The sequence below is a fragment of the Pan troglodytes genome, chromosome 5 (assembly GCF_028858775.2).
Source record: "Pan troglodytes isolate AG18354 chromosome 5, NHGRI_mPanTro3-v2.0_pri, whole genome shotgun sequence".
NCBI lineage: Eukaryota > Metazoa > Chordata > Mammalia > Primates > Hominidae > Pan > Pan troglodytes.
In genome coordinates this window covers 95,224,801-95,252,029 of record NC_072403.2, presented here as the reverse complement: position 1 = coordinate 95,252,029, position 27,229 = coordinate 95,224,801, and the positions used below count along the sequence as shown (strand labels likewise).

At 38.9% G+C, this 27,229-nt stretch overlaps 1 protein-coding gene across 2 annotated transcripts in view; it reads left to right on the top strand.

Moving 5' to 3' along the window:
* The window catches only part of ME1 (malic enzyme 1), a 214,394-nt gene extending 201,418 nt beyond the window's left edge, over nt 1–12,976 (top strand). The window contains exons 12-14 of one of the 2 annotated variants that reach the window (XM_518610.8): nt 593–766; nt 7,960–8,058; nt 12,459–12,976. In XM_518610.8, the coding sequence (XP_518610.3) occupies nt 593–766; nt 7,960–8,058; nt 12,459–12,629 (444 nt within the window). In that variant the 3' untranslated portion in view covers nt 12,630–12,976. The remainder of the gene's footprint in view (nt 1–592; nt 767–7,959; nt 8,059–12,458) is intronic. The other variant, XM_063813239.1, reaches the window with a different exon arrangement.
* Nucleotides 12,977–27,229: the final 14,253 nt, after the last annotated feature.

Here is a 27,229-nt window from a genome sequence, read left to right as displayed (position 1 = left end):
TTTTTAGTAGAAATGGAGTTTCACCATGTTGGCCAGGCTGGTCTCAAACTCCTGACTTCAAGTGATCTGCCCCACTCAGCCTCCCAAAGTGCTGGGATTACAGGCATGAGCCACTGTGCCTAGCCCACATAACTCTTTACAATATAGAAATATATATGATTTTCCCAGTTTTTATTTTGGAAATGTGTCGATTCCTAAACCCCAACCTAAAATATCATTATTTTCAATACTTAAATATTAGCCCATCATTTTTTATCTTCAGATGTCTATAATTGGAAGCCTATATAGAAATGGTTGATGAGCCTATGGGTTGAACCACTGCAGAGAATAGAGTGATGGTCTTAGGGCATCCTGTACTTTGCATGCTCCTCCTGGAAGTAAAGAGTAAGACAGAGAATAGTAATAATCACCCATTCCAGAACTGGTTGCACAACATCACAAAAGCTTGTCCAGACTTATTAGCAAGTTAATAAAAAACTAGACTTCTTTCTAAGTACTTATAATTTAGGCTGTGGGGTAGTTCTGTTATGATACATTTGTTTTAAAATATTCTGCTTCTTTTTAAAGTGAGTTATATGTGTCTTTGTTGTAGGGACGTGCAATTTTTGCCAGTGGCAGTCCTTTTGATCCAGTCACTCTTCCAAATGGACAGACCCTATATCCTGGCCAAGGCAACAATTCCTATGTGTTCCCTGGAGTTGCTCTTGGTGTTGTGGCGTGTGGATTGAGGCAGATCACAGATAATATTTTCCTCACTACTGCTGAGGTATTGTAAAATCCTCTAAGTTTACCAAGGGTTTAAAATACCAAGTGTGCTCAGCCTAGGTTGTCTAATGTTTTATTTATCTAGCATCTCAGCTTACTCTCTGAAAGAAGTAAAGTCTGAAGAAGAGAAAATCTTTCCCAGTGGGAGTATAAGGGGTGGGTAGCATGTTCATACTGACTCACAAACGAAAGGTTCTTCTTCAGTAGTCATTAGAAAAATTGTGTTTTTGATTTCTTAAGAGGAACATTTTTGTGTCTTCACACATCAGATCAAGTTCTGTGACAGTGATGGGACAATTAAAAATATTGTTTCCAGGGCTGGGTGTGGTGGCTCATGCCCCTAATCCCAGCACTTTGGGAGGCTGAGGCAGGCAGATCACTTGAGCCCAGGAGTTCGAGGCCAGCTTGGCCAACATGGTGAAACTTCATCTCTACTAAAAATACAAACATTAGCCGGGCATGGTGGTGCGTGCCTGTGATCCCCCCTGACTCAAGAGGCTGAGGCAGGAGAATTGCTTGAACCCAGGAGGCAGAGGTTGCAGTGAGCTGAGATTGCACTACTGCACTGCATCCTGGGCTACAGAGCTAGATTGTTACCTAAAAAAAAGCAAAAACAAAATTGTTTCCAAATGATGATTAAGTGGTAAATATTTCCCTGTTGAGAACAGTGCTTAATAATGAATGGCATTTTGAAGGTTTAAAGTGAAAGTCTGATATGGTATAGTGGACATGTTTATTATTCAGGGTTCAGTACAGGAAACAGAAACCACCCTAGTATTTAAGCAGAAATTAAATCAAAATAGGAAATTAGTTGTTTATAAAATCATTAAAAGAATAGGAGAAGTGAGCTCTGTCTGGGCCTTGAGGAAAGATTCTCAGAACATCACAAAGCAGGCCCACTGGGGAATCTTGTACTGTCATGAAACTGTGAAAGATCTGAGATTTTACTCTACTTGCAAGCTAACAAGTTAGCCACAATTTCATAGATATTGACAGAAGACATGAAACTCTTAGGTCAGAGACAAAGGACTTTGATAATTCCTGGCACAAGAGATATCATGAGCTGCATGTTCCTATCAGTTTCCCTCCTCCTCCCAAGCCTCAGCAGGATGATACGGTGATTGGGCATATATTTATAAAATCATGAGCTTTTTGATAATCATCAAGTTGATGTTCATCAGGTTGATATCATGTTTCAGATTTGAACAGGTAACCATTTGTGGATGAGAAACTTGAGTGAATTTCTTTTCTTACGATTAAACCTTTGCAGCTGAACTGATCCAAAGAACTTGATTGATATTCAAATATTTTTATCCTGCAAATATTTTTTCCATTGTGAAGAGGAACCCCAAGAATGTAGACAAAGATTCTTATGTTACTGATGTGACCTAAAGGAGCATAATCTTGGTGGCTAGCACCCGGCGTCATTCTATGAGAACAGATGCTTGGAAGCAATAATGTTCTCCTGTCGTTTTCTTCACTGCATTAAAAAGCATGCCAGCTGATGTCGCAGGTTTTCTTTAACTCAGAAAATCTTGTTAAACATAAATGGATGTCTAATTACTAAGAGAGCATGTAAAAGTTGCTTTTGCATTAAGGAAAATGTAATCATTGTCTTTTAGAATAGGCACATCAGAGTTTTGGTTACCTGCAGTAGTCAATGTTTTCTTTCTTAAATAACTCTAGCACCCTCTAGTGACAAATTCCGTGAAAAATATTTTCAGTTTACTCTCCAAGAAAAGTAATAATCACTACCAAAAAACACTTTGAAGGAAAAAAAAAATGTGGTGTTGTCAACATACCACATCACTAATTCTTATCATAGCTAGTGATCTCTCTGGCTGCATCTCTTGGCCTTTCTACTGTTTTTCTCTTAGGCTTCAACACAATATTCCTGTTTTTTTATATCATCTAAATTATGTCCCACTCATTATTTTCCTTGTCTCCTTTTCATCTCCCTTTTAAGTAAGAGTTTTTTTTCTAGCATTCATTTTTTGTTACCAGTTTTTTCTTCTCTTTTTCCTGTGCTTTCAAAGATCTCATTCATTCATTCATTTCTATTATCTTCATTCTAGTAGTGACCAAATCTGTGTATCTCTATTCTCATCTTTTTCCATATCTCCAGTTGCCTGTTGGGTAATTCCACAGACATGCCCTACTGTGTCCTTAAACACAACATTATGAAAGCCTTCCTTATCTTTCCTCACTGTCAGCATTCACATTTTTATTAGTGATACCCCCTTTCCAAGCAGGCAGCAAAGCTTAGAAGCTTGACATTCTTTTCATTCTCCCTCATCCCATAGCCTTCAAACACACCATGCATATGTATGCCTGTGTAACTGCTTTATCTCTTATCCTGTCTGGAAAGACCTGAGAATTATTCTCCAATGATCTAAGCTTCTCCTTTAGGGTACTGCTTAAATACCACCACATCCTGGAATCTTTTTGTGACAAGTCTAGCTCATCTTGATCTTTCTCCGTAGCCATGACTGTCTTTATTACACACTTTGACATTTAATTTTATTTCTGGTTATGATACACTCCTGAGAGCTTCCTATTGTAAAAGATTAGGTGTTGCCTTTATAACTAAGTTATAGATTATCTTTTTTTTTTTTTTTTTTTTGAGGCGGAGTCTCGCTCTGTTGCCAAGCTGGAGTGTAGTGGTGTGATCTTGGCCCACTGCAACCTCCAACTCCCTGGTTCAAGCAATACTCCTGCCTCAGCCTCCCAAGTATCTGGGATTACAGGCACAATGCCAATACGCCCAGCTAATTTTTGTATTTTTAGTAGAGACGGGGTTTCACCATGTTGGCCAGACTGGTCTCAATCTCTTGACCTTGTGATCAGCCCGACTCGGCCTCCCAAAGTGCTGGGATTATAGGCATGAGCTACCGCACCTGGCCTGTAGATTATCTTTTTTAAAGACAGAGAGTCTTCCATATACTTCTTTTAAAACTTCAGTAGTATCTAGCACCATGCTAGGCACAAAGCAGAAAATTAGTAAATACTTTTTGAATAGGATTAAATAGAACGAGTCATGTATCTTAGCAAGAGGAATAAATACAATACCACAAACGTTCACTACCAGATGGCCCCAAAAAGAAGAAAAGTACTTCTTGTCTAGATTATATTTTGTAGTTAACAAAAGTAACATATAGGAGATATTTCTGAATATTTTGTTTTGCAACCACAAATTTAATAACTATTAGGATTATTGTCAAAATACTAGTTGAATCTCTTATGGAACTAGAAATGTCATGGGTTAGCACCAATCTCAGAGAATATTTCTGGACATTTTTATATCATGAAGATATTTTTGGCTTTCCTGGCACTATAGACAGTCTTCTGGACCTCTGGTGATCAGCCCTCCTGGCCCTGTGTGGTCTGTAGTGTATCCTGGGAATAGACTCCTCACATCCTGTTCACACCTGGGAGACAAATCTCAGCCTCCTATCTTTACACCACTTCTCCTGAATCACAGGCTGGTGTCTTCTCATCTGCCTTGCTCCACTCCTTTCTGATATCTGCTCAGAGGACCCTTTAGATAATCATCATGGACAGTCACACATGGAGAGTAAGGATTCAGAATGATTCTTCTTTACTCAGCTATCCTGTGACTGTCTCCAATCTCTTTAAAATGACATTTGTGTGACATCCTAGAGAAGAAACAATGAAATTGAATGCCAGCAGTGTCCTGGTGTTTATAGGTGGAATACACATATTATGTCATATAAATAGTTGAAAAAACTTGAAGTTGATTCGTTATAGAACTTGCCCCCAAATCAAATAGCTAACAATCTATACACTGTAGAGCCAGATCTGACACCAGAAGCTATTTTGCTTCCATTTGGCCATGTGGGCTGCCTATTGGTTCTTTTTTAAAACAAAATAGCTGGCCAGATGCAGTGGCTCATGTCTGTAATCCCAACACTTTGGAAAGCTGAGGTAGGTGGATCGCTTGAGCTCAGGAGTTTGAGACCAGCCTGGCCAACATGGTGAAACCCTATCTCTGCTAAAAATACAAAAAAAAAAAAAAAAATTAGTTGGGCATGATGGCACACAGCTGTTGTCTCAGCTACTCGGGAGTCTGAGGCGGCAGAATCACCCAAGCTAAGGGAGATTGCCTACACTCCAGCGTAGGCAATCTGAGTGAGACCCTGTTTCACATACATACATACATACATACATACATACATACATAAAACAAAATAGCTAAGTTTAATTGAATACTTTTCTGACAGACACTGTCTGTGGTAAATTGTTTGCTGGCATTTATTTCATTCAATCCTTATGAATTAGGAAGTATTATTAGTCCTGTATTACTGATGAGAAAACTGAGGCCTAAAAAGGTTAATTAATTTGCCCAAATACAAAACAGACAGTAATTGATGGAATTAGAATTCAAACATAGGTCTACCTCACACCAGAGCCTGAGCCTTCAACCACCATGCTCTGACATCTTTTTAACATTGTGCTATTCATTTTGTTCTATCCAATTAAATAGCAATACCTGACACCCAGAAAAATTTTTGCTTTAACATCTAAGAAATTATTATTTAAATCTGCCACATCTCCTTTGCAGAACAACAAGAATTAATAAAGTTTTTTAAAAGTTTCAATTCAGTGGAGCAATTAACATAAAATGGTTTTATTTTGCCCCAGTCATTGTTTTAAATCATTCTCCACCAGCTCTCCCTCTTGTTTCTCTTAGTGCCATTTCGGTAAGAGCCCATAACTTTCAGTTCACTCATTCTTTTAATATTCTTTTAATTAAATACCTAACATATGCTAGGCATTATTCTGAGTGCTGAGAATACATCAGTGAACAACAATTACACATCTGTGCAGTTCAAAATGTTATATCCAATTCAAATGTCATGTCCTCTCCCTGCAGTAGGAGAGGCCTGCAGTAGCAGTTAGAGAAAACCCATCTGTTCTTTTACTCTTTCTCTGAAGCTAGCACTTTGAGGAATTTGGGGGGAAATGTTTGGCTCGACTCTGAGAAACCTCCTCCCTCTTTTTGTTAAAGCCTACTTCTTCAAATATGTTGGAGAAAAGAAGGAAGGGCATGGAAAAGGGCAAACATCTCTTTTATTAACTCGATTATTAACTCCACTAATCCTCTCTGGCAGGGTCCAAATCTGGCCCTGTGATATAGGATGTCTGGCTTCAGCTTAGCTTCCTTACACTTCTTCAGGTCCCCAGGGATGCAGGGGCCTCCTCTGCTATGGCCACTTGACCTTGGAAACTCATGTACCCATACCAGATCCACTGATGGGAATGTATACAGCTTACAGCCACCCTGTCTGTCTGGCTCTCCCTTTCCCATTCTCTTCTCTGCTTAAGTACACATACCTATAACTGCTCACGCTGAGTAGGGGAAAAGAATGCCCCCCAGTCTTTCCTTGAGGACACCATAAGCCTTTAAGAAGGAGTAGCATGCACCAAGAAGAGGGGAGGAAAAAGCCACTACATTACCCAGTAGGCCAAACCATGGTTCCAGCAAATTTCCCTGCCTCTCACTAGCTCAGCCTTCTGGAAGGGGGTGGCTGTGGTTTGTGGGGTTGGCAGGGCTGATTCTACTTCTGAGGTAGATGGCAAGCCCCACTTGTTTGGTGACTTCCTGATAGTGTGGAATAGTTAACGTCTCTTTGTCCTGAAGTTTGGGACCCTGATGACCAATTCTAGGGCAAACATCCTGTTACAAAGGCAAGAAATTAATGAGTTAAATGATGAGTTTATTATAAAATTATGGTCAACACCCTACAATTATATGTTATAATATTTTGTATAATATGTAGAGCAATACTAATCAAACAAATAGTTATACTAGTAACTTTACCTCCTTCTCCCTTCCATCTTACCTCTGCCTAAATGTCCCTGGTCAGAAGTCCTTAGTCACCGACGGGATTTAACTCCAAACTCCTTTTTTGACATTGATAATGCTCCAGTCCTTATTTCTGTACCCAGACCCTCTGCTCCCCCAGGTCAGGACACTTGGGCCTGCTGAGTCCAGCTCACACACAACTCTGCCTTTGGTCTGACTCTGTTTTTTGTCTGGAATGCCTACCTACTTTCTGTTTGTCTAACTCCAGGCTTTCCTGTAGGTTTGCCTTTCAAGCCACTGTGCACTATAAGGCCTTCCAGAACTGCTCTTCCTCTGGATTTCTTAGCACCCACATTTCACCATTAGCCTAAGCCGTCTTCTCTTTCAGCGTTCTGTTTTTCTTCCTGTACTCTGTTACCTTACTAAATTATACATCTCTCAACGACAATAACACTTTTCTTAAGCTTCTCCGTAGTGTTATGCTTGTTCAGTGCATATATGTTTGCTGATGGCAAAGAATAATATTTTGGAAATAATTTCATGATTTAAAAATCTAAAAGATATTAAGATATACTGAAAAATAAGTATTTGATTATTTAAAATGTTACAAAAGAGGAAGGTTTCCTACTCCCTCTCTGCATCCACATTTTCATGGAACAAAGGCCTAGGTATAAGCTGATTTAGATTTGCCCCCATCTAGAAATTTAATCAAAGTCTTAGAGCTGGAGAGAACATCAGGGTTACTGAGTCTCCCTCTCTGCCTTAGGGTTCAATACAAAATTTAACACTGTTTGATTTGGAACTAGGGAATGGTTTGGGGACAGTAAATGTTGAGGCTAATTAGGTGATTTAGATAATCCAGAGTCTGTGTAAAATTAAAATCCTACTTGTAGTGAGACTCTGAACTAGCTTTCTCAGCCTTTTGCTCTACCTCCTGCACAAGAATATGACTCAGAGCTGGGAGTAATGGCATGCTTAGCCTTGGATAGCTGTCCTCCTCTGCTTTCAGGATCCATTTTCATTACTCTATCATCTTCCTCTTTCTTTCTTTTCTTTTCCCTTGTTCCCCTAATATATCAATTGGAAAGTATCTAGCATTTCATGGTACAATAGAAAAGGAAGTGGACTAAAAGGAAACCTAGATTCTATTCCCATCTTTTTCACCAATTATGTGATCTCAACCACCACCACACCACTCTGGGCTTATTTCTTTGTTGATAGAAGTGGGGATGAAATTAGGTAATCATATTAATGTCACTGGTTTTTGTATAGACCATTATATGTAACCGTTCACTTAGTTATTGGCGTACCCACCACATTGTATCGTGTGAAGTATAAACACTTTTTTTCTTTCTTTTTTTCATAAGGTTATAGCTCAGCAAGTGTCAGATAAACACTTGGAAGAGGGTCGGCTTTATCCTCCTTTGAATACCATTAGAGATGTTTCTCTGAAAATTGCAGAAAAGGTAAAACCACTCTTGTTCAAGCTTCATTATTTTTCCTTCCTTTTCTTGCTAAATATGCATTTTTAAATATTAAAAATCTGCTTCCTTGAAATGTATATCTGTATCAACTTACTATGCCAGAAGTCAGAGAAATGAGGCACACTGACACTGTAGAGCTTAGGAGCTACATTTGCTTCTCAGAGAAGAATGGAAGTATTGGGCCGAATAATTAATTTCCCTCTCTATCGTTCTTTTTTCTCCTAAAATTTAAATAATTCATTAGGGCTTCCTGTCAGCCAGATTTCTCCCATTTCACCTTTTTAAAGTTGTTCTTTTCTATATCACATTAGTGATAATTAACCAAAATATTACAGATATGTTAGAGTAACATTTAGACCTTGAACCACCTTCCATATCCATGTCACTATGATGTGTGGCATCATAAATGACAGATCACAACTGATAATACTGGGCGGAAGGCAAAATAAAGAGGGCAAAGAACTTGAAAGCCGTTTGGGTGGCAGATGAGCTACTGAAGGAGTTAGCCAAGAAGAACCCAAAGGCAGAGAAATTTTCTGTAACTAAACTGGAAGATAAGTGGACTTTTTTTGCAGTGTAATTGTATTAGTTTTCTTGGGCTGGGATAACTACATACCACGGTTATGTAGTAACTGTTTTTAAGTATTCAAGCCACAGACTGTGTGGCTTAAACAACAGAAAACTATTTTCCCATAATTCTGGGAGCTGGAAGTCTAAGATAAAGATGTTTGCAGGTTTGGTTTCCTCTGAGGCCTCTCTCCTTGGCTGGCAGATGGCTGCCCTCTTTCTGTGTCCCCATATGGCCTTTTCTCTGTGTGTGTACACGCTTGTGTGTCCAAATTTCCTCTTCTCTTAAGGACACCTATCAAATTGGATTATAGACCATTCTAACGGTCTCATTTTAACTTAATTATCTCCTTAAAGGCCTATTTCTAAATACACTCACATTCTGAGGTACTAGTGGTTAGGGCTTCAACACTGAATTTGGGGTGGGAGGAACACAGTTTAGCCATGACAGTAGTTACATGTTTAAATTGGGGTTTCTCTACTTCAGCGTTGTGGACATTTTGGGTCAATAACCATCATGCGGCTGTCCCAGGCATTGTACAATCTTCAGCAGCATTCCTGGCCTCTGCCCACTAGATGTCAGTAGCATCTGCTCAGTTGTATCAACCAAAGCTGTTTCCAGACATTGTCAAGTATCCCCTTGGGGGCCAAATTGCTCCAGATTGAAAATCACCAGCTTAAGCTATTAGCAAGTTATCTAAACAACACCATTTAAGAGTCACATATCATTATTTATCTCGTTGACTGAAGGTAGTCTCTTAAAAAAAGAAGTAATTCTCTAAAAACCTTTACATAATAATCTGCTTGGTTATCTATGAAAAAGTATGTTCATATATTCTACTAATATGTATCTGCTAGTTTTTAAGTAGTTTAAACTATTAATATACTGAATAGCATATTATCATTTTAAGTTCATTTTGGAGATTTAAATGAAAAGGAGTTAGCTTATGATTAGAGGGGGAAAAAAGCAGGGGACAGCAGGGGAGTGCCAAAAGATTCAGATATCACACCTAGAATAATGGAAGAATACAGAGTGCATACACAGAAATTGAGAAACTAGAACAAAGAACCAACTTCAGAGAGGGAGATCATGTAAGTGGACTGCAAGTTTGAGGTATCAATGGCACATTCAAATGTACCATTTTATCAAGTAGATAGAAATGACTGAAACTTAAAGAGAGGCTAGATAAAAGACCTGGGCATCTTCTGCATGTGGTAACTGGTGAATGTCTAGGAGTGGGTGAGGTTGCCAAGAAAGCAAGTATAGAAAGGAAATAAAAATGAGAATAGAATATAGTTTATTATTCTGTCTAGAAGACAGAAGAAAGATGCCAGTTAAGAAGAGAAGTGGTCAGGATTTTAAGAGACTCCAAACTGAGCAGCATGTCAATAATTAGGAAAGAGACAATTTCAGAATGGGAGTGGAAATTGTGTCCAACACAGCCAAATCCTGGAGAGAAAAACAGATGCAGACTTTTATTTGGTACTTAACAAGTTATCAGAGACTTTTACAAAAGAAATTTCAAGATGTACAAGAGGTTCAGAAGGCAGAGAATTAGGAAAGCAATAAAATATAAGCCACTCTGTCAGAGAGTTTGGCATTGACAGGACAGAGAGAGTGAAGATTTCATTGGGAGAAGGGATTATTTCTATGGTGTACCTGGGAGCAGAAAGAGGAGATGAATTTCCACATAGTCTATGTCAGTAATGAAACAATGTGTTTTATTATAAAATTAACATAGCCATCTTAAGTAGGCACGAGGGATCTTTTTGGGGTGATGGAAATATTCTAAAACTGAATGTGGTAATATTGTTGCACCGCTCAGTAAATTTAAAAAAATAATTTAGTTGTACACTTAAAATGCTTGAATTTTGTGTGAATTATATCTCAATAAATCTGTTTAAAAAGTAATAATACCATATTATGGGCACTTTGGAAAACAAATAGAGAAAAGGAAAATAACCAATATCCTATTTTTCTAATATAAGTATTATTTTTTTTCCTGTGTTTGTTTTGAGTCTTTCATTTGTTTATTTTCTAACATTATTATAATTATGAAATATACATATTGTTTCTTGCTTTTTCATAGACATTTCATAATACAGCACAGTATTCATAACCTTAATTGTTCATAAATGCATAGTTTTACATTGAGATGAGATAATCATTCTGATATTCTTTGAAATCAGACTTATCAAAATAAGTCAGTCATATAAATATTGTTTTAAGAACTGATGTGAATTCGGCTGGGCACGGTGGCTCACACCTGTAATCCCAGCACTTTGGGAGGCCAAGGCAGGTGGATCACCTCAGGTCAGGAGTTTGAGACCAGACTGGCCAACATGGCGAAACCCCTTCTCTTCTAAAAAAGTACAGAAATTAGCCAGGTGTGGTGGCAGGAGCCTGTTAACCCTTGGGAGGCTGAGGCAGGAGAATCGCTTGGTTTTTTGTTGTTGTTGTTTTTTGTTTTGTTTTGTTTCGTTTTTGAGATGGAGTTTTGCTCTTGTTGCCCAGGCTAGAGTACAATGGTGTGATCTCGGCTCACTGCAACCTCTGCCTCCCGGGTTCAAGTGATTCTCTTGCCTCAGCCTCCCGAATAGCTAGGGTTACAGGCATGTACCACTACACCCGGCTAATTTTGTATTTTTAGTAGAGATGGGGTTTCTCCATGTTGGTCAGGCTGGTCTTGAACTCCTGACCTCAGGTGATCCACCTGCCTCGGCCTCCCAAAGTGCTGGGATTACAGGCATGAGCCACTGTGCCAGCCAGAGAATCGCTTGAACCCAGGAGGCAGAGGTTGCAGTGAGCTGAGATCGTGCCACTGCACTCCAACCTGGGTGACAGAGTAAGACTCCATCTCAAAAAAAAAAAAAACTGGTGTGAACTAAATAGTATATATGAAGTGATTAATTTTGATGAAGAGAATCCATTTAAAGAAAGTAGGGAAAGAGAAGATGTATGAAGACACTGAGGAGATAGTCTGAGTTGGTCAAAAGGGAAATTAAGGTCATTTTCTCTGAGTAGTTGAAATTTTCTCCCATGATGTGATATGATGATGTGATTCTCCAGTGAGTGATGAGAGTCAAATGGAAACTTGAAGATGGGGGAAGGTTTGGAATTGCTTTTTGGGAACCACAAGAGGAAGTTTTAAGAAAAGAGAGAAAAAAGTATAATGTGCAGACTAGAAAAAAATATAGCACCACAGAAAGTTTACTGCATCGTTCTAGGATGCACAGCCACAAAAGGAGAAAGCCAGCTATGAGGGGTCCCCAGATGAGGGACTAGAATTATGCATGAAACACAGGGCGTGATGACAAGATATTCTGTGACACTGGCAAAGAGTGCTCATCCTGACTGTGGTGTCTAGATGATTAGCTGAGCAAGATCAGGAGACCCTGGGGTACAGGAAGAGATTTTGTAGGAGGCTGTGGTGAGAATAGGGATTCTTGAAAATTCAAGGTTCAAGTTTAGCAGGACTATTTAGGTATTTATTTCAAGTTAATTGTCAGTCAGGTCACGTCAAGACTTTGAACACTGGCTTCTCTGAGAAATCCAGATGTGATAGTACTTGAATCAGTCTCACTTGGTCACACTTTCCTTAGTTGCTGATGTCATTTTTCTCTCTCACTATATGATTTATAATTGCATTTTCATGTTATATCTTCATTGCTTATATGTGCTTTTATTATAATACACTTAATGTTTTTGCAAACATAGGATACAGTGTTTTTGAAATGGATAAAAACTTCCACTCACATGGGCTCATGATTGCCTCTATTTATTAAAATAATTAATATTCTTTTCTTATATCTAGATTGTGAAAGATGCATACCAAGAAAAGACAGCCACAGTTTATCCTGAACCGCAAAACAAAGAAGCATTTGTCCGCTCCCAGATGTATAGTACTGATTATGACCAGATTCTACCTGATTGTTATTCTTGGCCTGAAGAGGTGCAGAAAATACAGACCAAAGTTGACCAGTAGGATAATAGCAAACATTTCTAACTCTATTAATGAGGTCTTTAAACCTTTCATAATTTTTAAAGGTTGGAATCTTTTATAATGATTCATAAGACACTTAGATTAAGATTTTACTTTAACAGTCTAAAAATTGATAGAAGAATATCGATATAAATTGGGATAAACATCACATGAGACAATTTTGCTTCACTTTGCCTTCTGGTTATTTATGGTTTCTGTCTGAATTATTCTGCCTACGTTCTCTTTAAAAGCTGTTGTACCTACTACTGAGAAACTCATCATTTTTATACAGGACACTAATGGGAAGACCAAAATTACTAATAAATTGACATAACCAACATTAAAACTCATAATTATTTTGTTGACCATTTTGTTAAAATCTACTTTTCAAAAAAAAAAGCTAGAAATGAATCTAGGCGTAGGTGAACTTTTGCTAAGCAGAAATAACACTACTTTGTTGCCTAGAGAAAGATAACTTCTCAAGTATTTTTATTCCAGTCCTAGATCATATATGTTCTTTTGTGCAACCAAATTCTAACAGTTCTAAGAGAAAGATCACTGCTGTTTACAGTGCCTTGTGCAGCCTTAGATTTTAATATTCTTTTATCATTGTTACATCTCATAGAGTAAAGCTCTTATTACCTTGATCCTGAGTCAGAAATCCCACCTGAAATCACCTTTTCTCCCCCTTGATCAAACATCCCATCCTTCAGCTACCATACTGTTGCTACAGGGATTTTGTGGACTGTGGCCCCTGTCCCGAGGTTGGCACCTTCAGTTCAGCACAGCCTGAGCAGTGAGAAGGTCTGAAAGGAGAGTATATAGTTAAGATCCTTGAGGAAGGGCTGCCTGAGGAACTGACCTCTTAAAGATCTCAGGATCTTTAAGACGACAAGTTAGGTTCCTACTGGAGTTACCTGCCAGAATGGCCTCTTAATTAACTCAGGTAATTAAGAGCTAACTGTGTTATAATCACCTCGCTTTTGCCTGAATTTGGAGAAAGTATTATAATTAAGTTCCCAGTATCAGAAATGTCCTTACATAAGATTAAAATATCTTGATGACTAATACCATTCTATGAGAAAGAGTAGTTATATGCCCAGACTGTATTAATTTACTTTAGAAACTAATGTTTGAAGTAATGGAAAAAATTTTAAATTATAAAGCTAAGGTGCAGTAACATTTGCTACTTATTTATAGAATTATTTGAAGAATTTTGTTTTTGAAGTAATGCTTTAAGGAGTATAAGATATTCAAGATAAATTATACTATAAAATGATTTTATTGAAAGTTGAAGGTTACACAAATTGTTTTAGGTATGAGCAGAAGAGGTTAAGGTATTTCTAAAGGTAACATATAGTCAAGAGTTTCCTCAAAATAGTTATTTGGAGAAGAACCAGAATGTCTGTCTATTTCTTGTCTGTTTCTATGTTGTCTTATAGCTCTGACTAAATGTGTTTACCTATGCAAAAGATTTATTAAAGCATAGAAAAGGTGAATGAATAAAAATATAAAATAATTGTCCTTTTTCTTAAAATGTTACATTGTAATGCTTGGTCTTGGGGTCATATGATTATGTATGACGAATTTCTAAAATATTCTAATAACTGCTAATTTCAGTATAAACATCATTCATTTAAAACATATGTGGCTGGGCACAGTGGCTCACGCCTGTAATCCTGGCACTTTGGGAGGCTGAGACAGGCAGATCACCTGAGGTAGGCAGATCACCTGAGGTCAGGAGTTCAAGACTAGCCTGGCAAACATGGTGAAACCCTATCTCTACTAAAAACTATAAAAATTAGCTGGGCTTGGTGGCTCATGCCTGTAATCCCAGCTACTTGGGAGGCTGAGGCACGAGAATCGCTTGCACTGGACGTTGCAGTGAACCAAGATCATGCCACTGCACTCCAGCCTGGGGGATGGAGTAAGACTCTGTCTCAGAAAAAAATATATATATATATATGTAATCACATATTCTGGACACTGTGATGTGTGAGCCACTTCCTTGTCCTCAGGGAAAGATAATGAAATAAGCATTAGATAGTTACTTACTAGGTGTCAAGTATCCCACATACATTATTTTAATGTAGTCCCCTCACTTTCCTTATGAAGTTGATTTTTTTTTTTTTTTTTTTTTTTTTTTTTTTTTGAGACGGAGTCTTGCTCTGTCGCCCAGGCTGGAGTGCAGTGGCGCGATCTCGGCTCACTGCAAACTCCGCCTCCTGGGTTCACGCCATTCTCCTGCCTCAGCCTCCCGAGTAGCTGGGACTACAGGCGCCCGCTATCACGCCCGGCTAATTTTTTGTATTTTTAGTAGAGACGGGGTTTCACCGTGTTAGCCAGGATGGTCTCGATCTCCTGACCTCGTGATCCGCCCGCCTCGGCCTCCCAAAGTGCTGGGATTACAGGCGTGAGCCACCGCGCCCGGCCATGAAGTTGATATTTTAAGTAACTTGCCAAGTCCACAGAATAACTGAAGAAAGTAAGCTTTACATCCATGTTCATCTTTCTTTATAGTTTGTTCTCCTTTCCATAGGCTACAGTCTAGAACAGCACTGTCCCATGTGTAATTTTAAATTTTGTAGTAGCGTCATAAAAAAAGACACAGGTGGAAATCATGGTAATATATTTTGTTTAAACCAATATATCCAAAATATTATCACTTCAACGTGTAATCAACATAAAATTATTAAGATAGTTTATTTTGTTCATATTTTCTTCAAAATCCAGCACATATTTTACACTTACATTTTAATTCAGTTCAGACTAGCCACAGGTCTCAGTAGCCACATCTGGCGAGTGACACTGTATTGGACAGTGCAGGTTTAGAAGAGACAGTTATATACCAATAGCTGTAAAACTGCATCTCCATGAGAGAAGTGAAGTAGAAGTCTGAGGGAAATGTTTACTCAAAAATATTTTGGTAAATAATGCCTCAGTAAAGTAGATAAAAAACTAATTTGTGCCAGCCTCTCTTCATAAGCCAGCCATGCATATTAGGAAGGGAGCACAGCCCCAGAACGAGAAAATTATTTAACAATTTTTTATAGAACGCTCACTTTGCTATTAACCAAAGAAATGTAAAATGCTACTGGAGCACCCATGGAACAAATAAATTATATAGTGAGAAGGAGATGTCAGGGAAGAGAATATAATAACATTAATGTTAATAAAATTAGACAAAAAGAAAAATGGAAAAAGATAACTTTATCACAAAAATAGAATATCTAAAGAATTAAATGTACATTCTAAATATAAAAAATAAAATATCTGAAATTAAGAATTCATCAGACAGATGGCTTAACAGCCGACTAGAGGTCATAGAGGAAAGGATTAATGACCTCAAAGGCAGGTCATTAGAAATTACCTACATTTTTTAACTTTTATTTTAGATTTGGAGTTACATGCAAAGGTTCATTATATAGGTAAACTTGTGTCATGGGGGGTTTGTTGTATGGGTTATTTCATCACCCAGGTATTAAGCCTAGTACCCAATAGTTATTTTTTCTGCTTCTCTCCCTCCTCCCGCCCTCCACTGTCAAGTAGACCCCAGTGTCTGTTGTTCCCTTCTTTGTGTTCATGAGTTCGTATCATTTAGTTCCCACTTATAAGTGAGGACATGTGGTATTTGGTTTTCTGTTCCTGTGCTAGTTTGCTAAGGAAAATAGCCTCCAGCTCCATCCATGTTCCCACAAAAGACATGATCTCATTCTTTTTTATGGCTGCATAGTATTCTATGGAGTTCATATACCACCTTCTCTTTATCTGATCTGGCATTAATGGGCATTTAGGTTGATTCCATGTCTTTGGTATTGTGAATAGTGTTGCAGTGAACATTTGTGTGTGTGTGTCTTTATGGCAGATCGATTTATATTCCTCTGAGTATATACCCAGTAATAGGATTACTGGGTTGAATGGTAGTTCTACTTTTAGCTCTTTGAGGAATCTCCATACTGCTTTCTACAATAGTTGAAGTAATTTGCACTCTCACCAACAGTGTGTAAGTGTTCCCTTTTCTCCACAACCTTGCCAACATCCGTTATTTTTTTGACTTTTTAATAATAGCCAGAATGTCATGAAGTCATTCTGACTGGTGTCACAATGAAATTGTATCTCATTATGGTTTTTGATTTGCATTTTTCTAATGATCAGTAATATTGAGCCTTTTTTCATATGTTTGTTGGCCGCATGTATGTCTTCTTTTGAAAAGGGTCCGATCATGTCCTTTGCTCGCTTTTTGATAGGGTTGTTTTTTTCTTGTAAATTTGTTTAAGTTCCATATAGATGCTGGATATTAGACCTTTGTCAGATGCATAGCTTGCAAATATTTTCTCCCATTCTGTAGGTTGTCTGTTTACTTTTACTCTGCTGATAGCTTCTTTTGCTGTGCAGAAGCTAAATTTAATTAGATCTTGTTTGTCAATTTCTGCTTTTGTTGCGGTTGCTTTTGGTGTCTTTGTCATGAAATCTTTGCCTGTTCCTATGTCATGAAATCTTTGCCTGTTCCTATGTCAAGGATGGTAATGCCTAGGTTGTCTTCCAGGATTTTCATAGTTTTGGATTTTACATTTAAGTCTTCAATCCACCTTGAGTTGATTTTTGTATATGGTATAAGGAAGGGGTCCAGCTTCAACCTTCTACATATGGCTAGCCAGTTATCCCAACACCATTTATTGAATAGGGAGTCTTTTCTCCATTGCTTGCTTTTGTTAGCTTTGTCAAAGACCAGATGGTCATAAGTGTGTGGCCTTATTTCTGGGTTCTCTGTTCTGTTCCATTGGACTATGTGTCTGTTTTTGTACCAGTACCATGCTGTTTTGGTTACTGTAGCCCTGTGATATAGTTTGAAGTTGGGTAATGTGATCCCTCCAACTTTATTTTTTGGTTTGTATTACCTTGGCTATTCGGGCTCTGTTTTGGTTCCATGTGAATTTTAAAATAGTATTTTCTAGTTCTGTCAAGAATGTCATTGGTAGTTTGATCAGAATATTATTGAATATGTAAATTGCTTTGGACAATATGGTCATTTTAATGCTATTGATTCTTCTGATCTTTGAGCATGGGATGCTTTTCCATTTGTTTTTGTCTTCTCTGATTTATTTGAGCAGTATTTTTTAGTTCTCCTTGTAGATATCTTTCACTTCTCTGATTAGCTGTATTCCTAGGTATTGTATTCTTTTTGCAGCAATTGTGAATGGGATTGCATTCCTGATTTGGCTCTTGGCTTGGCTGTTGGTGGTGCCTAGGTATGCTAGTGATTTTTGTACATTGATTTTGCATCCTGAAACTTGGCTGAAGTTGCTTATCAGCTGAAGGAGCTTTTGGGCCAAGACTATGTGGTTTTCTAGATATACAATCATGTCCTCTGCAAACAGGGATAGTTTGACTTCCTCTCTTCATATGTGGATGCCCTTCATTTCTTTCTTTTGCCTGATTGCTTTGGCCAGGACTTCCAATACTATCTTGAATAGGAGTGGTGAGGGACAGCATCCTTGTCTTGTGCTGGTTTTCAAGAAGAACGCTTCCAGCTTTTGCCTATTCAGTATGATGTTGGCTGTGGGTTTGTCATAGAGAGCTCTTATTATTTTGAGGTATGTTCCTTTAATATCTAGTTTACTGAGAGTTTTTAATATGAAGGTATGTTGAGTTATATTGAAAGCCTTTTCTGCACCTGTTGAGATAATCCTATGGTTTTTGTCTAACATAAACAGAAAATTTCCAAATGGAAGCATAAAGAGAGAGCAAGAAAGGAAAAGAGAGAGAGAGATGTTGGCTAAAATGAGGTGGTCTAATATACGTGCTATTGGGTCCTGTAAGGAAAGAAGAGATACTGGAGTACAAATATTTGAAGAGATAATGGAAAGAAATTTTCTCAAATTAATGAAAAGCATCAACCGATAGAGCTAGCAAGCCCCAAGTAGGATCAATACAAAGGACACCATACCTAGGGATATCATAATCAAATTGCATATCAAAAATAAACAGAAAAATCTTAAAAGCAGCCAAATGAAATAGGTATACAATGCCTTCAGAAGTACAATAAGAATGACAGCCAACATCTCGGCAGAAAAATGAGATAATAGACATTTTTAATGTGCCAAAAGAATAAAATTTAGCATTCTTTTTTTTTTTTTTCCAGACGGAGTCTCGCTTTGTCACCCAGGCTGGAGTGCAGTGGCGCGATCTCAGCTCACTGCAACCTCCGCCTCCTGGGTTCAAGCAATTCTCCTGCCTCAGCCTCCCAAGTAGCTGGGACTACAGGCACCCGCCACCATGCCTGGCTAATTTTTTTTTTTTTTGTATTTTTAGTAGAGACAGGTTTTCACCGTGTTAGCCAGGATGGTCTCAATCTCCTGACCTAGTGATCCACCCACCTCGGCCTCCCAAAATGCTGGGATTACAGGCGTGAGCCACCGCGCCCAGTCTAAAACTTAGCATTCTATACCTAGAGAAAATATCCTTCAGAAATTAAGGCAAATAGAGACATTTCAGACTAATGAAATCTGAGCTAATTCATGGCCTGCAGACCTACACTGCTAGAAGTACTAAAGGAAGTTCTTCAGGCTGAGGGAAAATGATCCTAGATGGAAACATGCATCTGTGGGAAAAAATGAAAAGCACCAGAAAGAGTTGGGCCCGGTGACTCATGCCTGAATCCTAGCACTTTGGGAGGCCAAGGTGGGCTGATCATGAGGTCAGGAGATTGAGACCATCCTGGCTAACACGGTGAAACCCCCGTCTCTACTAAAAATACCAAAAAAGAAAAAAAAAATTAGCCAGGCATGGTGGCAGGTACCTATCCTCCCAGCTACTTGGGAGGCTGAGGCAGAAGAATTGCTTGAACCTGGGAGGCGGAGGTTGCAGTGAGCCGAGATTGCACCACTGCACTCCAGCCCGGGCAACAGAGCAAAACTCTGTCTCAAAAAAAAAAAAAAAAAGAAAGAAAGAAAGAAAAGAAAAGCACCAGAAAAGGTGGATGTGTGAGAATATAAAATACTATTTTAAAATTCATATAAGACTATTGACTAATACAAATAACAATGTATGTGGGGTTTATAAAATATGTAGAAGTAAAATGTATGGCTAGAGTAGGACAAGGGGTGGAAGGGGGATTAATAATGGAAGTATACTACTGTATGTTTTATACATTATTCATGAAGTGGTACATCCATTATAAAAGGAATACTGTAGCAAGTAATATACCACTTCATGACCAATCTAGGAACCTTACAATTTAAAATGTATTGCAAGAATTCAAGGAATATAGTAATAAATTAAGGAAGAATATTATAACCTCTAAAACACTAAAAATAATACAAAAAACATACAGTTTAAAAGCTAATAGGCCAGACGCTGTGGCTCACACTTGTGATCCCAACACGTTGGGAGGCCGAGGTGGGTGGATCACCTGAGGTCAGGAGTTTGAGGCCAGCCTGACCAACATGGTGAAACCCCATCTCTACTAAAAATACAAAATTATCCGGGTGTGGTGGCAGGTGCCTGTAATCCCAACTACTTGGGAGGCTGAGACAGGAGAATCGTTCGAACCCAGGAGGTGGTGGTTGCAGTGAGCCGAAATTGTACTATTGCACTCCAGCCTGGGCAACAAGAGTGAAACTCTGTCTCAAAAAAAAAAAAAAAAAAAGCTAATGGAAGAAATAGAATAATTCTGAAATACTTGATTAATGCAAAAGAAAGATAAAGGAGGAACAAAGAACGTAAGAGCTTAACTCCTGGGATAAATATAAAACTAATAGCAAGATGGTAGACATAAACCCAACTTTGCTGGTAATTATGTTAAATGTAAGTGAACTAAACACTCTAATAGCAAAAATTGTCAGATTGGATTTTTTTAAAGATCCAATTATATGCTGTTTATATATATTTTTATTGTTATTATAGAGATGGGATTTCACTATATTGCCCAAGCTGGTCTCAAGTTCCTGAGGGCAAGTGATCCTCCTGCCTCAGCCTCCCAAACTGCTGGGATTATAGGCATGAGTCACCATGCCCAGCCTACAATTATATGCTGTTTATAAGAGACATACTTTAAATATAATGACACAAAAAGTTTGACAGTAAAAGGATGGCAAAAGATATCTCATACAAAGAGTAAGCCCAAGAAAGCTGCTGTGGCTCTATTAATATCAGAGAAGCACACTTCAAGGCAAGGCATATTAGTAGAGATAGTGATAAATGGGTCAGTCATTAAAAGACACAATTCTTTCTATGTTTTTAATAAAACAGCTTCAAAATATATGGAAAACAATGGCAGAAATAAATGGTAAAATATACACATTCACCATAATAGCTGGATATTTTAACTCATCTCTCTTCATAATTGAAAAATAATGACCCGTAAATAATTAAGTCAATTTGTGGCCAGGCACAGTGTCTCACACCTGTAATCCCAGCACTTTGGGAGGTCAGAAGTTCAAGACCAGCCTGGCCAACGTGGTGGAACCCTGTCTCCACTAAACAACAACAACAACAACAACAACAAATTAGTTGGGTATGGTGGCCCAGCTACTCTAGAGGCTGAGCCTGGAGAATCACTTGAACCTGGAAAGCGGAGGTTGTAGTGAGCTGAGATCACACCACTGCACTCCAGCCTGGGTGACAGAGCAAGACTCTGTCTCAAAAAGAAAGAAAAAAAAAATTAAGTCAATTTGTAACAGAAAAGCAAAGGGGGAATTACGCTTTAGATAGTTGCATATACATCAAAGTCATGAGAATATACAGGACAATGGAATGGAACAGGAAACTCACAGGAATATGAGTTACCAAGTGATACAGTTTGGCTGTGTCCCCACCCAAATCTCATCTTGAATTGTAGTTCCCATAATCCCCACATGGCCTGGGAAGGACAGGTGGGCAGTAATTGAATCATGGGAGCAGTTACCTCCATGCCGTTCTCATGACAGTGAGTGAGTTCTCACAAGATCTGATGGTTTTATAAGGGGTTTTTCCCCCACTTCGCTCTGCACTTCTCCTTGCTGCTGCCATGTGAAGAAGAACATATTTGCTTCCCCCTCCTCCATGATCGTAAGTTTCCTGAGACCTCCCCGCCATGCTGAACTGTGAGTCAATTAAACCTCTTTTCCTTTATAAATTACCTAGTCTCGGATATGTCTTTATTAGTAGCGTGATAACGGACTAATACGGCAAGCTACCACAAAAATCAATAGATAAAGAACAGAATGCTTGGTAAAAGGACTGGAAAAACTGGCCCACAACATGGAGAAAATTAAAACTAGAACCCTACCTTACACTATGTGAAAAGGTAGACTCCAGATCGATTAGAGACCTAGGTATGAATGGTAAAAATATAAAGTTAATGAAAATTAATGTAGCAAAATATGTTTGGGACCTCATAAACACAACTATGAGGTAAAATGGGATATATTATCTAAGGAAGGGAAGGTTTAGGTGGATCAGATGGCTGCTGCCATAAAACAGTGTAAAGGACAAGGAATTCTAGGACTGTGAGTTGCGGTGGTTGCTTCTAGCAGAGATGGATACATAAAGAAAGATAATTTAGGCTTGAGTCTGAAATCCTCAGCTCAAAAATTTTAGACTGAATTCTCAATCTAAAAACCAGAAAAAGCCCCATGTTTTTGCTAACAACATATTTTCTCTCTTTCTAGTTATAATGCTGAAATAATTGAAAACCATGGTCATACTTAATCTTGCTGCTTGCCAAATTATATTAATACCCTGAGTTAAACTGACATCCTCATTAGGCCTCTTATGTCAAACTTAGAGTATTGACCAAGAAACAGTAGGACCTTGATTTGGAATGGGGAAGGGGATTTGGAGGACTCATAATGTCCTAAACTAGGGAGAACAATAGTCCAGGTTTCAGAACTGAAAGTCCTGTGTCCCAGGAAACCCCTCAGTGCCAGGAAAACTGGGATAGTTGACATGTTCTCCTTTGCTAATCAAAGCAGGATCTCTTCCTGTCTAAAGAAGTTGTTACTGCCTTGCTAGAAGATCCTGTAATGACCTCACCTGAGGTAATAATTACCTTGTAAAGAGAAACCAATTGTAAAGGGAGGCCTACGCTCCTCCTCCATTATTCACATTATTTCCGTACACCCCAAATCAGATTCCAGCATGAGAAGGGCTGTGGTGGCTAGTAATTTAAAAGGCAAATCCAGAAGGAGGAGACTTATGCCAAAAAAATTCTAGACTTTGCTCATATATATTGGCAAAAGCCCAGAGAAAAATGTGTGGGATTCTCAGAACGTTACACTGACAAGGAGAACCGTAATTTTGATAGGGTACACTTGCCACAGATTCTGGATTCTGTGCGCTGCCTTGAGCAGCTGGGGGTGATTCTACTTGTTGGTTCAGTTAGTTGAGTGAAACATGAACTTAATAATGGTCCACATTAAATGAAATTGAGAATGCAAACATTCCTTAAATAATATAAAGCCATTCAAATATTTACAAAGATAGGAATGTTGGAGTGGAATTGTGTGCAATATGACTGTCCTAATCTATTGATCTCCTAAGTCTCCGTAATTTTGGATAAGGCAGAAATGATTGATAGGGTACACTTGCCACAGATTCTGGATTCTGTGCACTGCCTTGAGCAGCTGGGGGTGATTCTACTTGTTGGTTCAGTTAGTTGAGTGAAACATGAACTTAATAATGGTCCACATTAAATGAAATTGAGAATGCAAACATTCCTTAAATAATATAAAGCCATTCAAATATTTACAAAGATAGGAATGTTGGAGTGGAATTGTTGTGTGCAATATGACTGTCCTAATCTATTGATCTCCTAAGTCTCCTTGGAGGACCTATCAGTGACCCTCCTTTCACTAAGGCCTTGAGAGAAATAACACTGGTGAGGGGAGTACCAACATCCATGAAAAGCATTTTAATGATGCTTCTCTTTAAGCTAGGAAGGCTTGGGAAAATGTTATGGTTAAAAGGCTTTCCTGATTTCAATGGAGACATCAGACTCTTGGGTTTGGTACAGGCTTAATAGCATTTAGTAGCAATTAACAACTGGAGACAAGGTGAAAACAGTGATTGTAATAGGAGCAGGTCCAGTGTAATCAAGAGTTCAGCCCACAGAAACCTTGGTTGTGGATAACACGGGGCCTCCTGGCCTGAAATGCTGTTCAAAAAATTAATGAGGCAGCATACATACTAAGCAAGAAAAATTGATACCATTGTATAAAATTGATACAGCCATGCCAGTACATACCAGCTATATCCCAGCCTGGCCTAGGACCAAATACATTAGCAACAACATACGCCCCACTTGATATATGTAACAATAGCAGAAAAGCCTGACTGGAGCCACCAAGATACAGTGTCACCAAATTGCCGCAAACAGATATGAGTGAAAGACCCCTAAAGATGCAGAACTCTGTAATTATATCATAAATGTTTCCAAAATCTTTTTTGAGGCTCCCATTTGCTAAGATAACAATGCACTCCAGAAAGGAAACTATTAGGCCTTTTGGAGGTCATCTGGGAACAGCTCTGAACAAATATAAATTTCTCGGGTCTCTGAAACCATTGTGGTCTATGGAACAAACTATATGCTATAGGAATAAACCCATCCCCCACTTATTTTTCCAGTAAAGAGTTATAATTTATTTCTTCATCCTCTGTGGCAATATACCCACATTGGATCCCTGATCCATAAAAAGAGGGTTATTCTCTCAGGAAGTATGAAGAGATTTGCAGAGATGAGTCCCACCATCAAAAGCTTTGAAAGCAGCAGGAGTGTGATTCTTATCACATCTTGCTTTAGCATGATCTTTGGCATATGTAGGAGGAGACAGATGGGTCTCTAAGAATGACTTCACAGGCCGGGCTCAGTGGCTCACACCCGTAATCCCAGCACTTTGGGAGGCTGAGATGGGCAGATCACTTGAGGCCAGGATTCGAGACCAGCCTGGCCAACATGGCGAAAAACCATCTCTACTAAAAATACAAAAATTAGCCAGGCATGGTGGCATACACCTGTAATCCCATCTACTTGGGAGGCTGAGGCATGAGAATTACTTGAATCCGGGAGGCAGAGTTTGCTTTGAGCTGAAATTGGGCCACTGCACTCCACCCTGAGTGACAGAGCGAGAGAGCGAGACTCCGTCTCAAAAAAATAGAATGGCTGCACATATTCCGAAACTTAAGCAGATGGTGATTCCAACTGCAGCTGCTGTCATATAAGTTCTTTTTTCTTGGAGCAAATCAGAAAGTAGCTGGCTACTGATTTGGTCAATGCTTTTTTGTTTTTCCTTTATTCCAGTAAGTAAAGACCACTTGAAGCATTTTCTTTATCTCAGTAAGCAGCAATGTAGATTGTCTTTTTCCAACATTACATTAACTTTCTATGTCAGAATATCAGTCTCAATATCAGACCTTTGATCAGCTTACCACTGTACAGGGCAGCATGCTGTATGCCTCCAGGTGATATTCTGATTGGACTTGGAGAATGGAGTCATGTTTCCTGGATGCCTAGTAAGATGTGTCATCTCAGAGGGTGAACGATAAATCCCATGAAAGCACAGAGCCTGCAGCCAAGTTTTGTAGAAGTCCAGTGTCTGGTACATGCTGGGATTTCCCCTTCATTGTGAGGAACAAATTGTGTACTTTGTTCCTTCTATAACTAAGGAGAACTCCCAGGGTTTGGTGGGTGATATGGTTTGGCTGTGCCCCTATCCAGATCTCACCTTGAATAGTAATAATCCCCATGTGTCAAGGACAGGACCAGGTGGAGATAATTGAATCATGGGGGTGGTTTACCCCATACTTCTCGTGGTAGTGAATAAGTGTCACAAGATCTGGTGGCTTCATAAAGGGGAGTTCCCCTACACAAGATCTCTTGCCTGCCCCTATGTAAGATGTCCCTATGCTCTTCCTTCATCTTCTGCTGTGATTGTGAGGCCTCCCTAGCCATGTGGAACTGTGAGTCCATTACACCTCTTTCCTTTATAAACTACCCAGTCTCGGGTATGTCTTTATTAGCAGCATAAGAATGAGCTAATACAGTGGGCTTACTTAAATTCTGTGTACCCTGCTCAAATTCATTCATGGGTTGACCCAAATGCATCTAGTTTTGACTGGGATCAGAAAGAGAGGTCTCTCTAGCTGGTCCAGGATATGGTGAAATTAGTTCCACCATGTGGACCTTATGAGGGAAAGCCAATGGGCTCAGAGTTTCTGTGGCAAATCAGGATTATGTATAAAACCAGGAAGTGTGAGCAACACTGTGCCCTCTTCAGACAATAACTATTCTTTTGACTTACTACTGGGCTACTTGAGATAAAAGCAAGTGAAAAAAACCTGTTCAAAAGGGTTCCATGAAGGCTGCAGACAGACACCATCAGAACCTTCTCAGGTTCTGAGAGGGGATGGATGGCATGTAAGGAGTTATATGTGAACGCTCAAGTTCACAGGCAATGTATGTTTGATTTAATAAGGAATGTTTTAGAGGTCCCTGTGTTGTGGTCTGCCAACTCATCCGGCCTACTCAATTCACTATGCAGGTGTCCTCAGCTCTTAGCCTAACACATAATAGACCAGTAAGGAATGAAAAGCAAAGAACATACTTGACGATATGCTTCATTTAATTCAGCAAACTTTAAAAAGACACTGTAACTTTTATAAATGAGCACATTTTCCAAATAACCATTTAAGAATATAATAAATAGAATATCCAGATTCTTAAGTTACAAGCAATAGAGACTGATTCTGATTTCCGACAACAAAAGGGAAGATGCTGGGTCATTCAAAGGAAATGCCAAACAGCTGAGCATTCAGGTCAGAAATGAGGGTGGCACTAGAGGTTTAAGCAGCAAGAGCTCACAGCCATCTCTCCAGGAGGCTGCCAGAGGACAACTTGATTCCTATCACTTTCTCTTCCCAAATCACACAGGGAAGGGGCAGTTTCCCAAAATAAGCTGTGTGTGTAGGGGGAGGGGGTTGGGGAATGACGGACTTTTATTATGTGCTCATATCAGGCTGTGCAAACAACCAGCAGACTCCTATACATACAAAGTTGAGTTTTGAATTATACATGTACTTTTTTTTTCTATAAAACCTACACTTCCCCATAATATTATCTGCATTAGTTTTCCTGATAGGAAAAAAAGTATTGCAGAATGCTCAAATTAGACTTATAAAAAAGTAGGTTCTGAAAAATCTCAGAAATAGCTCCAGAAGCAGTAGAGTTCATAACCTAGAATTTATTGCCTTTTCTTTACACTCATCTTTCTGTAGCTACTTTTGCTCATGTAATCAGGAAAAACACCTCTATGAGGTAGGTTGATGGCACATATTGATTCATTTGGATGGAGTTACATCTGTTGAAGGCCTAAAACTTGTAAATGCGAATTATACTTATTGATAGCTTTGTGGAGACTGTGGGGGAAAAAGATTCCTATACTTTGTTGTTTTTAGTGCTGGCAAACATTAAGAAGTGATTCCTTGGCAATGTAAGTCCTATTTCTTCCCTTTGCATATAGGCAAAGTGTCAGGCTCCAGCCTGAGTTCCAGCACAACCAAGGCTAGGATGGAAACATGAATGGCAAGCTGGAGGACCTGGCGGGGCAGGCCTACAGCGAGCCATGGGT